This window comes from Balaenoptera ricei, chromosome 2 (genome assembly GCF_028023285.1).
Source record: "Balaenoptera ricei isolate mBalRic1 chromosome 2, mBalRic1.hap2, whole genome shotgun sequence".
Taxonomy (NCBI): domain Eukaryota; kingdom Metazoa; phylum Chordata; class Mammalia; order Artiodactyla; family Balaenopteridae; genus Balaenoptera; species Balaenoptera ricei.
In genome coordinates, this window is record NC_082640.1 from 101284844 (window position 1) to 101297771 (window position 12928).

General features: G+C 45.5%; 1 protein-coding gene across 3 annotated transcripts in view; it reads left to right on the forward strand.

Annotated features, from left to right (window-relative positions):
• The window catches only part of FRMD5 (FERM domain containing 5), a 409984-nt gene extending 402978 nt beyond the window's left edge, over positions 1 to 7006 (forward strand). For 2 of the 3 annotated variants that reach the window (XM_059913406.1, XM_059913405.1), the window contains exon 14: positions 5449 to 7006. In XM_059913406.1, coding sequence (XP_059769389.1) covers positions 5449 to 6026 — 578 coding nt within the window. In that variant the 3' untranslated portion in view covers positions 6027 to 7006. The remainder of the gene's footprint in view (positions 1 to 5448) is intronic. The other variant, XM_059913408.1, reaches the window with a different exon arrangement.
• The last annotated feature ends 5922 nt before the right edge of the window (positions 7007 to 12928 follow it).

Here is a 12928-nt window from a genome sequence, read left to right on the forward strand (position 1 = left end):
TAACCACTGCGCCACCAGGGAAGTCCCCTGAAGACAACGTTTTGTAGGACCTCAGAAGATCTCAAGCAGCAGTACACAGCAGTAGGACTGCTTCAAACGTGTCCCTGTCCTGGAAGCTGGGGAGGGAAGGTCCTCTGCCCTTTCTGTGGGAATGCTGCTTGTTAATGAAAATGAAGAATTGCTTAGGTTAGGAAGGACACTGCTCTGCTGCTCCTCTGGGAGGATCTCTGGTTTGTGTTTAGGATCTTGCAATGTGTCAATGACTCTGCATCACCTGAGTATGGTGTAAAACTACAAACAGTCTAGGGGTTGAGAACCCTGGCTGGGCAACCACCATCAAAGGCCTTATTTATGTGAGTACCTTAGTTGCTCCATTTGTAAAACTCCATGGGTTTCGAGGAAGCTGATGTACGTGCAAGTACTTTAAAGAGATGAAAGCATTTACTGGGCAGGCAGCAAGCACAATGCAAAGAGCACTGGTCAGGAAGTCAAGGATAAGGTCAAAATAGGAGCTCTGCCACACATTTTCTGGGCAGGTTGCTTAACCTCTATGAGCCTGTTGCCCCCACTGTAGAAAGGGGGGTGGTAGGGGAGGGTGCCTTGGAAACTCCCAAGTATAATCGCTATGCAAGGTATGGAATTATTGAGGTCTGGCCATCAGACACAGCCCCCTGGTTTTCCCTCCTATCTTAGGCTGAGCGGGAGAATTGAGCCCAGCTCTCTTATTTTGGGGTGTGCATCTCAGGAAAGTGGACTGTCTTCTCCTCTTTTGAGGAAACATAACTTTCTCCCCTCTCTGTGGCCCTTGTTCCCATACGTCCTGAGGCTGAAGCCACCAGGTTCATCCCAAGGCTCTTGCAGAAAGTCGGGACAGCTGTCGTCCCAGAGAAATGGCCACCTCCTGGGGGAAGCTGGCCCTAATGCAGGTATCGCATAGGAGAGCAGCCTCAGGCATTGCTGCTCCCCAGCATATGGAAGAATGTCCAGTAAAACCAGCATTCCCAGAAGAGGGAAGACTGAGGCCATCCATGTGGGGATATAACTCATTTGGAGTAGCTGCCAAGCAGGGTTAGCAAAACAACTCATAGGTGGGGAGAACCATCCTCAAGCTCCCCCAAGACGAGCTGTGAGGCTGCCTCAGTTCCCAACCAGCTCTGGCTGCCTTCAGCCTCCTCCCAGAACCTGTCTTCTCCCATTGTAGCAGCAGTAGGCTCCTCAACATCCAAAACTGTCACCCATGCTTACAAAACGCCAGGGGAGGGTGCAGTGGGGAGAGGCCGCTGAGAAAGCTATTAGAGCAGAGACCCCCACACACACCCCAGGGCCAGGGCACGGCCTCAAAAGCTTAGGCTCAGAACTTCACACCTGGCAGATTATAACACAGCAGGCCTCCATGTGCTACTCCCCAAGCCAACGTGCTCCTTACACCCCATGCCCAGTGGTGCCTATAGACAAGCAGAGTCTTCATCCCCGGTCATGGCCCTCGGGGCCCATTAGACTCAGAAGGGCGCGGGTAGAAGCTCAGAACTGCCCTGGCAGGAATGAAACTCACAGGCAGAATGTAATTCAGGGTGAGGAGAGGCAGGTGGACATCTGGTTTGGATGTGAAAAAAAATACAAGATTTTAGCAGTTGAGTGGCTCTATCAGTGCAGGGATCATCAAGCCTGGGGAAATATAGAATGGATTATTTCAGGAGGTGAGAGTTCAGCTGCATCATCTCTCAAGAGGGGGTTTTGCCTTTAAAGCACTTAACACGGCTGGCCCTCACTGTCCACCCCAACCAGGCAGCGAAGGGCGAGAGGGACGCGATGGGGACCTCAGAGGAAGGACACAAACCATCAAAACTCCCAGGAAGTTATGGACATTTGAAATTGGTTCACGCTCCATCAGGGATTGTCTTTCCTATAGTCCATACGGCACATAAGTTAATATCACAGAAACCATTTGCCTTTTCCAGGGGAAAGCTTTGTTTGCTATCTCCAAAAACAGTGGGGAAAACTGCGAAAACATTAACGTAATGTTACAGTTTGAATGAAACCATGTAATCTCAATGAACTGAGACCCTTAAAAAGAAGACTGCATTGGTTGGCCCTGCCCTCTGCTCTCGGGGATGCCAAGATAACACATGTTATTAGCACAGGCCTGACCCAGAGAGGACGCTCAGGTATGTCAGTTCCTTTCATCCATTGTGCCCCATGGGGCAGCCAGACAAATAGCGCAGATCCCAGTGGAGGAGGGGACGCAGGCCATTTCCAGCCCCAGAGCCACCGCCTCACACTTCAGAGCCACCCAACCCAAAGCCATTTTCTTTGTAGCTTCACATCCTGGATTTTCTGGGACAGTCCCGATTTCCCCTACTCTCTGGGATTATTCCCTGCCCTCTCTGTTCCTCACCCTCTGAGAGGTCTGGGGCCCTTATACGGGCCTCAGGGAAACAGCTACTGGCTGGGAAAGCATTACCTTTTATAGCTCTAAGTCCTTCTGACTGAATCCAGTCCCCTGATAACGCTGGCCTCTCAGAGCTGCTCTTTCCCTGCAGCTCAGTCTGCTCTGAGACTCTCAGAGCCAACCTTTTCTCTCCATCATGGGAGGCACTGCGAAAGGGCTGTCATGGCATGAGATCAGTTGGTTTCCCATCCTTTCCCTCTGTACCTTCCCTGCCTGGCTGGTTCCCATGAAGAGATCAGCTGGTTTCCACTGAAGAAGTACCTGCCTTCCTGGGCCACCATGGGGAAGAGTCTGATTAAGATTCACACCAGAGTCCGAGTTCAGCTCCGGTTGACTAATCACTGCCTTCGGCCCCTGAGTGTGCGCATCCTGAGGATGGGGCCCCGGCTCCAGGGTAGGCTCCTGACCACTGTGCCCCCCCGCCCATTGGGAGCCACCTCTGGGCAAGGCGATCAGCTGGAGCACCTCCAAGGTAAAAAGACACCCTCTGTTTTGCTGTGCCACTCACCCAGATCCCACCCGCGGCACCCACCCCATCCATCCCAGAGTAACAGGTTTGAGGCGAGTGGTGGTTTCTAGTGAAACCTGAAATTCTGTACAGGACTAACCTAGCATAGGAATAACCTTAACTTTACAGGTGAGGTCTGTTGGGGGAACAGAAGACTAACATTTACTGAGTAATTTTGTTTGTCAGGCTCTCTACTTAGAAATACATATGTAGCCATTATCTTGTTTACTGAGAGCACCAACAACTCAGTATAATGTGGCTTCTGGTGTCCCTCTGATTTGCTCTTTCTGATGTCACAGCCTTTGCCTCTCACCTTCCCCAGTAAGCTTAGGGCTGAATTGTAGGCCAGGCTATGATTGCACTAAGTGGCTTCCGGCAGCTATGCTGGTCATACACTGGAAGATCTGGCAGTCAGAGCTGTCCTTGTGAGGGGACAGCCCTTGAAAGGGTGTGAGGTGCCCTGTGCAACGGGGCTGAGGTTCCAGAGAACAGGGAGCCAGAGGAGTACTTGGGAAAGGAGCTGAACCAGCAACATGTAAGATCAGAGCCTGGAAAGGTTTCTTTTATCAGAAACCCATTTCACACTCCCAGGTACGTGTTTCTCACGCTACACACATGCAAATGGGGGAAGAAGGGAGGAACACTGGGGAAAACAGAGAGCAGAGGAACATCAAAGGCTCCGGAACAAGGGACAGGCTCTTAATTTCACCTTATTTCACAACAGTTTCTTGGGCAATTGGGACCTAAGTCTAAGGCAGGTGCAGGCTGTTGACTTAATTCATCCTGGCCTGTTGTTCCACTCCCCGGAATCCAACTGCATGATCATTAGCACCATGGAATAGAAAGAGGCTTGGATTCTACCCTTGTCTTTGCCAGTAACAACCAACGACATGACTGTAACCTCTTGCCCTCACCACTTCATGAAGTTGTTTAAAGATAAAATGGAAGTGCTTTAACAAGTTTAAAACATTATACAAATTTAAGTATTTTATAGCATAGGGACAAAGGAAATACAGCCAGGACAGTGCAGCTTCTGAAAGCAGGAGCTGAGAGCTGTGGCTAATATACTAATGGTGAGGTGGTGGGGAGCAGAGGCGGATAGCAGGGGGCTGCCATCTCCCCTGCCCATGCCAGCCACTCGTTCGTAACCCAGGGTTCGTTCCTATGGAGAATCTTTTACTGTGTGTATGCCGAGACGGGCTACAGCAAGCTGGGCAGGCAGGCGGCCTGGCTGCAACTGGCTACCTACCAAGGAAGCCAAGGAAGATGAGATACACTACTTCTGAAATGTTACTGGCACCTTTTAAAAGAGACCTTGGGGCTTTTGAAGCCAGCCCAGAACCAGAAAACTCCGTAATCGGCCCTGGTTAGGTCTTACCTTTACTAGCTGGGTATCCAGCTATCTGGGGCAGTCAGGGTCGATTTCAGAGCAACAGAAGGGGACGAGCTTCTCTTGATGTGGACCACAAAAGCAGGGAGAGCCACTCTGGAACCACCAATATGGCCAGGAGTAGAAAATACAGACATTGAACTTGAAACAAGAAGCCATTTCCTTGGGAGCACTATGACATGGGCCACACTTGGTGACTGAGCTCTGACATCCTCTGGCCTGGGTGGCTGCTGTTTGGTTGAGGGGAGTAACCAGCTCCTGTTCTTCCCTACTAGAGCTTTGAGCCCTGGAAAGAAAGAGATGTTCCATCTAAGAAAGTAAAGAGATAATGAGTAGTTTTAGGGGCAGAAGACCCTTTCTCCTAACTAATGTAAGAGAATTTCTCACTGATGCAACAAGATCGTCTCAGAGACCACTCTGTACTCTGGAGCAGCTAAAGCAAGGGGAGCTGTCAGCCTGTTCTGGACCCGGCTCAGTCTAAGGTGAAAAGAGAGGGAGAGCACTTAGGAAGAACAGATCAGGTTTTTACCTCCCACAGAGTCAGGACAGCTAGAACTGGGAGGCTGAGGAGACTGACAGCAACTGCAGAAATCCAAAAGATGAGCTCATGAGCTCAAGGAGCTGCGTGCCGGGTTGTTAGGAGGACACTCGGCTCCAGAATCTGTATTTGATGAGGCCCAGCTGGGCAAAACACAGTCTCCTCCACATTCCTGCCTCTCAAGGCCCTCGGCTCCCTGAACCATGACCCCGGCTCTGGTTGGGTCAGGGATAGTCTGCGATTCTCTTTCAAATTGGGCTAAAGCCAGGCCCAGGACACCAAAGGCAGGAAAGGCAGAATCTTTAACCAATACGGCCAAAACTATAAGCAAAAAGAAAGAAACTTTCAACCAATGCCACTCTAGTTCCTGCTGCTTCTCTTGTCCTATTCTTGATACATCAAAACAGAGTGCAGTGGCCATTGCTGCTGGTCACGTGGGGCGTGCAAAGCGGCTTCCTAAGATTTTAGTGACCAGATAAAGCAGGATGGGTGCTGCTTCCGCCTGACAGCGAAGTGGGTGCCGGCACACAGAAGGCCTGCTCATTTTCCTTTTGCCTTTCCAGGCCTCGAGTCCCTACGGGACAGTGCCCACTCCACCCCGGTGCGTTCTTCCTCCCACGGGGACACTTTCCTGCCTCACGTGAGAAGCAGCCGGGCAGACAGCAATGAGCGAGTCGCCGTGATCGCGGACGAGGCCTACAGCCCTGCAGACAGCGTGCTGCCCACCCCTGTGGCCGAGCACAGCCTGGAGCTGATGCTGCTTTCCCGGCAGATCAATGGGGCCACCTGCAGCATTGAGGAGGAGAAGGAGTCTGAGGCCAGCACCCCAACTGCTGCAGAGATGGAGGCCCTTGGGGGAGAGCTGAGGGCCCTGTGTCAGGGGCACGGCAAGCCAGAGGAGGAACAGGTGAATAAGTTTGTTTTAAGTGTCCTCCGTTTGCTCCTTGTGACCATGGGACTCCTCTTTGTTTTGCTCCTCCTCCTGATCATCCTTACTGAGTCTGACCTTGACATTGCCTTTTTCCGCGATATCCGCCAGACCCCCGAGTTTGAACAATTCCACTATCAATACTTTTGTCCCCTCAGGCGATGGTTTGCCTGCAAAATCCGCTCAGTGGTGAGCCTGCTCACTGACACCTGAGAAGGCAGGAATCCTCCCAATAACTAGCCAGGTGGACCAAGGAGCCCAGCTACCCATTCCCAGCAATGGGACCCATCGCGGAACCATCGGCACATGTACCAAGTCCTCCTCTCATGACTCAAAGTCCACAGCCTAGGAGGGTCGTTTCCCAGAAGAAGAAAGGGATAGGCTCATGCCTTGTCTAAACTAACTGGGAAAACTCATTTCCTTCAGAGGTTCTTTCAAGAAAGGCTCGGCAACTCTGTTTCTCATCCTCCCAATTTGCAGGATAAAATTTTTGGTTTTGAATTTTGATTTTTCATAGATGATGTGTATTATTTTGAAAATATCAAAAATAATTTATTTTATTATTACTGATTCTCGCAGTAGTGTCACCTAGTAGATGGGACACTAGTTGGAGACTAGAGAGCTGTTGTCTTCTGTATCCTGCAGGAGCTTTCCTACTCAGTTCCAGTAGACTCATCACTGCAGCCTCAGCAGGGCAGGCCAGGGGTCTGGACAATGGGGACTGTCTAGGTTTTCTTCCCAGACAGAGCTTTTAAAAAAAAGTAAACATCCGTGTAGAATGATTAAATGGAAAGTTGCTTCTTATGACGGTCTGAGTTGGATTTTCTTTTCCTTTTATTTCTTTCAAATCTGAGCAGAGTGGGCATCTGAAGGGACCACCACTACAGCAGCAGCAGCAGCAGGGGTGGGGTAAGTCTGTCCCCTTAGACTAGATCCTAGTGGGCGTCACCATGAGTTTTGTATAATGAACTTACTTAGACTTCTGTGGCGTTTTTTTCTGAAGAACCTCAAGACTTTTATAGTGCTCCAGAAGCATTAGGTGAATTCAGTGGTGCCAGGGATAGAACTGTCAGAAATGCAGGACTAAGTGAAGTTAACAGAGCTAAGGTAACTGAGAGACTGTTGAGATCACAGAGCAGTACTTATTTTGTACAACACCCTCCCCCCCCAAAAAAGACTATTTCAATTTATATTTTAACAACAAAATGTTATTTTCTTATCAATTCATATTTTGTTTTTACTTTATGGATTAAGAAAAATAGAGCCTGACGCACTTAAACGATACAAGGAAGAAACTGATCCTGAGAATGAAAAGCTTCAGAAAATAGAATTCCAAGATCAACAAACAGCCTGGGAAGGGACCAGGAAAAGAATCTCTTTAAATAGGAGTTCTAAGAGATGCCTACAAAAGAAGGTGAATGTGGCAGAGACCAAGGCTTAGATGTAGAAATACTGCCCCCTAGCGTCATCCTCTGCACTGGGAAAATGAAAGTTGTAGGAAAGCACTTGCCATCCTTGCCGAGGGGAGCCGTGGAAGCATGCAGAAGCGCAGCATGTGGAGGGTGAGTGTGGGGTCCGAGGCCCGAGCTCTGCAACTTTTACAACCACTCACACACAAGATCTTGTTTTCATCTCAGGGAGAGATTTCTAAGTCATCTGGGGCCTGAGGACTTATGTAAGGACAGTCAGTGGACATATTCCTGGGACCCACATTAACAGTGGAGCAGCTACTGACACCCTATGATGCTGGGCAGCCCCAAATGCAGAAGAAAATGAGTCACGTGTAGATCTGCTTTCCCCTAGTCTGTCCTCTGAGACGGCAGAACCATGTCCACATATAGAATCGAATAGCCATGGAATAAACGGAGTTTTTCCTTTTTTAAGGTTGGGGGTGGTGCTGTGTTTCGAAATTTTAATTGCCCTTTTATCTAGACCAGGGGTCGGCAAACTTCTTCTGTAAAGTGCCAGATAGATAGTAAATATTTTTTTATTTAGGTTTTGTGGGCCATACTCTTTGGCAACTACGCAACTCTGCCATCTTAGCACAAAACAGCCATAGGTAATACATAAACAAAGGAGCAAAGCTGTGTTCCAATAACATTTTTATTTATAAAAACAGACAGTGAGCTGAATTTAGCCCACAGGCTATAATTTGCCAACCCCGATCTAGACAATAAAACTGCTCCTTACCAGTGTGTAAGCAGAAAGAGGGTCAGCTCTGCTCCAATTCCTGACATGTGTTAAAGATCCGGGATCATTTCCCAGTAGAGGCACTGGGGTTGCTTGTGTAAAGGGTGCTCGAACAACCAACCAGCAAAGAGATGTCTGATGCCAAGATGAGCAAGATCAAGCGCTGGAATGCTAAAACGCAGCCAGAATCTAAGCATGGAGGAGGGCCTGTCTGATCATTTCCATACCAGCAACAATTTGGGCAGAATTACAAACATCTAATTTCAAAGTGACAAGACAAAAACAGAGGGAGATCCTAGTAAAGATCAGGGATCGCTTAGAACCAACTAGCCACTGCCACTTGTCATCTACACAGGAAAGGCTTTATTAGCACAGGATTGGAGTAAAAAGTAGACTCAGAGAAGAAAAGGCTGTCAGGAAATAGGGGGCTGGTTTTAACCTGGATATCTACTGTCTTATGCAACATAGCAGATTACCTTTTAGTGTAGTGTTCCTACCTCAGTCTGTAGAATATGGTGTTTCTACGCAGTGAGTGATAGCCTCGACTCTGACCTTTCATATTCACATTAAAGACAGATGCAGTATTCCATATCCTGGTACGTACTTGTGTCTAGAGTTCTAACAGTACAATAGTCCATACCACTTCCTACAGCTGGATTTTGCTCTCTGAACAGAGACTTTTGGGTTATTTTTTTCCAGGGCTTATCCCACAAAATACAGATAGAAAAGTTTCCTTCAATTTGCTTTTCAAATAGTGCTTGAATAACAAACTTCCTTTGCTGGTGACTAGTCTTTTTTGGTATCTCCCCATTATTAAAAATTGTTCAAGTTTTTAACCTGATTTTACTGTGTTCCACTATGTCTCCTATTTTCTCTCAAAATTAGTTTTGATCTCATTGTAGAAAAAGCAGTGGTTTCCACAGCTTCATCTATCAGAGGAAATAAAACTCTTACTAAAGAATAGTGTACTGCATCTTTAAGTAGTAGAAGGTAAACTACCTGCAAATGTGAATTTCTTAGTTTCATTAAAAAAATATATAGTTGTTAACCTTTTGTGTGCCAAAAATTCTAAGTTACATTTTCCTTCAAAGCAATGTACTTTTTTCTACATATGCAGTATGTAGTTAGCATAAAATCATTGGTGCCATGAAAATTATTTTTAAACGTAAATAAATATTTAAATATCATAGAAGAGTGGACTCTTTTTTTTTTTTAACTTACAGCCGATCTCACTTTCTCCTCCTTAAAATTAACAACACATAGATAAAAGGATAATAAAAGGATACCAGTGGGATTTACACAGCTGACTGCTGTCTGCGACTGGAATTATTTAAAATAATCATTTTGTTTGTTTACAGCCATCTATTATCCTTGTTCTTTCCCAAAAAATAAATACTATTAAGAACTTAGAAGCTGTAAGTGTGGAATAATTTTGGAGATGAATTGGACCACGTTTTTCTGATGAGGAAAACCAAGAAATGATTTTCCCAAGGTTACACACAGTCTGAGCCCAAAGGAGAATCTAGATGGTCCAGCTTCTGCACCAGTGTTCGTAAGCCTGGAGTAAGAGAGAGAACAGCAAACACTTCCTACGAAGGGAACAGAATGATATCACCACTACAATTACAAACCTCATATTTACAACTTAACAACATACATTCCTTTAACACTATCTCATCTGATTCTGTAACCATCACTCTGTGGCTATGGACTGGTAATGGTCTTCTAAATTCCATGAGGATAAAAGGTGAGACTAGGGTCCACTGTACTAGCTTATTATCTAATCTTCCTATTTTCAGTTCTACCTGCCCTCCAACCCTCCATTCTGCCACTAGATCATCTTGCTAAAGCACCGATCAGGTTATGTCACTTACTTCCAAATTTTAAGAGGTTCCTATTACCTTTAAAATGATATCCAGGGACCTCCCTGGTGGCGCAGTGGTTAAGAATCCACCTGCCAATGCAGGGGACACAGGTTCAAGCCCTGGTCTGGGAAGATCCCACATGCCGCAGAGCAACTAAGCCCGTGCACCACAACTACTGAGCCTGCGCTCTAGAGCCCGCGTGCCGCAACTACTGAAGCCCGTGTGCCTAGAGCCAGTGCTCCACAACAAGAGAAGCCACTGCAATGAGAAGCCCGTGCACCACAACAAAGAGTAGCCCCTGCTCGCTGCAACTAGAGAAAGCCCATGTGCAGCAATGAAGACCCAATGCAGCCAAAAATAAATTAATTAATAAAAAAATAAAATGATATCCAGTGCCCTGTCCCGGGGGAAGTTGTTTTTTTTTAAATGACAGGAGTCTCTGCTTAAAATGATCTGAAGAGTAAAAAAGCGTGAGAACCACTGGATGCGAGTGGTTTCCCATGATCCTACAGACTTAGAGCTACAGCCTTTTAAAAAATAAATTTACTTATTTATTTATTTATTTTAAGCCTGGTGGTGCGCAGGCTTCTCATTACAGTGGCTTCTCTTGTTGTGGAGCACAGGCTCTAGGCACACGGGCTTCAGTAGTCATGGCACATGGGCTCAGCAGTTGTGGCTCATGGGCTCTAGAACGCAGGCTCAGTAGTGGTGGCATCCTGGCTTAGTTGCTCCGCGGCATGTGGGAGCTTCCCTGACCAGGGCTCGAACCCGGGTCTCCAGCATTGGCAGGCGGATTCTTAACCACTGTGCCACCAGGGAAGTCCCTATAGCCCTTCTTTGGATAACTAATGACGACTCAGCTATGCACACATCCTTTCAAGGCCCCTGCTTAGGGTGCCTCAACCACAACCAAGCCCCTCTGCACCTGAACACACTTCTGGTTTTAGCTCATGAACAGGCTTCCTCTACACACCCCTACAACATGCTGATGGAGTGGAGTAAAACGCGCAAAAGATATTTTTAAAACATTTCCTCTTGCACAGCTTCCATTTTAGAAAAATATACCTTAAGATGTTTTACTCCTTGCTCTGTGTAACTGTGCTAAATATTATCTTCCTCACAAAATTCCACCTTTTCATTTGAAAAGTCAAACATTTACAGCCACATGAACCAGAATTATGGGTCTATGCTGTCTTAAAACTAAAACTCATTACTGGCCATCAACTCTGTACTAACAAGGAAAAACAAAAGTACTAAATCAGAAGGGACAGCCTAACAAACGAGACGCCTAAGTTTTTGGAATCTGAAGACAGAGTGCATATACTTCTTCCGCTCAAGTTTGATACAGAAGGCACATGTTTCTGCCCTCCTCCTCTTCTCATGTACTGTACACTGACTGAAAGTATTTAAACCTTTGTATCCACAGCCCTAAAGCTCTCTGCTTTCCTGGAGAACTACCTTTGCAAAGTCTTCTCTGTGGAAAGGTTAACTCAAAGGACAGAATACTAAAATGGGTCTTAAGCAATTCAGATTCTATCAGTTCCTAATCATTTGCAGTCTCTCTTAGTCTGACCAAGTCTCCATCCACCCCAAATGAGATCATCTCCTTCCTCCTTAACGTCACATTAAAAAAGGTCAGGCATCTCAAAGAAAATAACTACAGGAGAATTCAGAGCTTACATGCTTATGAGATGTTATAAAGGCCAGCTAACAAAAAAGGTTTATCCGGAAGGGAGAGAGCAATCATAATACACACATAATTACAGAAGCCACACAGCTTTAAGCGAGTCTCTGGGAGAAGTGCCCTTCACAACAGAATACAGTTTAAGGATGTCCTAAGGGAGGCAACTGTCCTTTACGTGCTTTCTAGATTTAAACAACTGCTCTTTTATAGAGCTTACCACCAAGAAACAAGTCCCCCACTCACTCTCCTACTCTCCTTCCTGCACCACCTCAAGAAGACAGAACTCTGTTAAGTAGAATAGGATATAAATAGCACAGCTTATGAAGCTACAGTGGCAAAAGAAACCAGAAAAGTGAGAAACATCAAGAATTTGCTAACATTTAGTGCAGAAGCCAGGCAATTAGCACCAAGTATACCACCAAGTATTCAAAGCTTAAATGATAGTACTAATTTGATCGAGAGTAGTTTTCAACATCTTAAAAGAACAACTCCCACAGAACTAGCCACTCTAGAACCTATAAAATTAAGTGGTGTGGAAAAGGGAAAGGGAGCCTAAAGGTTTCATTTACTATTTCCAGGACAGTTTAAATATACCTCAACCTCACATAACCTTACTTTTTGCATTTCATAAATTAATATTTCCACCTTGCTTATCAATTCCTGTATACATATCACCAAGAAAACAGAGAAATCCTATTCCTTCTAAACACCCACAACCTATTAATAAACTAAGCCTCAAAACTTATTTAGACTTTAATTACAGAGAAGGAAATTATTTAAGAAAAGAATGTTCAAGGAAATGATACACGTCACTTTATTTCTGTGATATACAATTATGAAAAGATAATATTTCCTCTTAGAAATCAAACATATTGCTGAAGCTATTTACAACAGGCTTTCAGTAGTAGTTTGGCAATGAAGAACAATGGAAAAAGTTGGATAGGTAAGGTCATACAGTAATATTAGTCACTGATTTAGTAATATCCAACAACAGACACATTCAAATTGCCATAGCTTCTGAAAAAAAAAATTTTATGAAGAAATTCCAAAAATGGTATTTCATAACACTTCCCCAGGTTATTGAATCTCCTCTGGAGAGTTTAAAGACAGGGACAGATAAGGCTGTCTATGACTTTCTAAGTCAGGAGCTTTTACTTCTTTAACCATGACCCACAGTACCACAGTAATAAAGAAATACATTTTACGTCAGAATATACGTATGCATGTATACCTACAAATATGTATGCATATGGAACTAAGTTTCACAAAAGAATACTTACTCTAATTATGTTTGCTATTCTTTACTATTTCTCTCCTTTTCATTTTTGTAAACACTGTTCATGGCCACTTAACTGATTTCACGTGAACAGCTACAA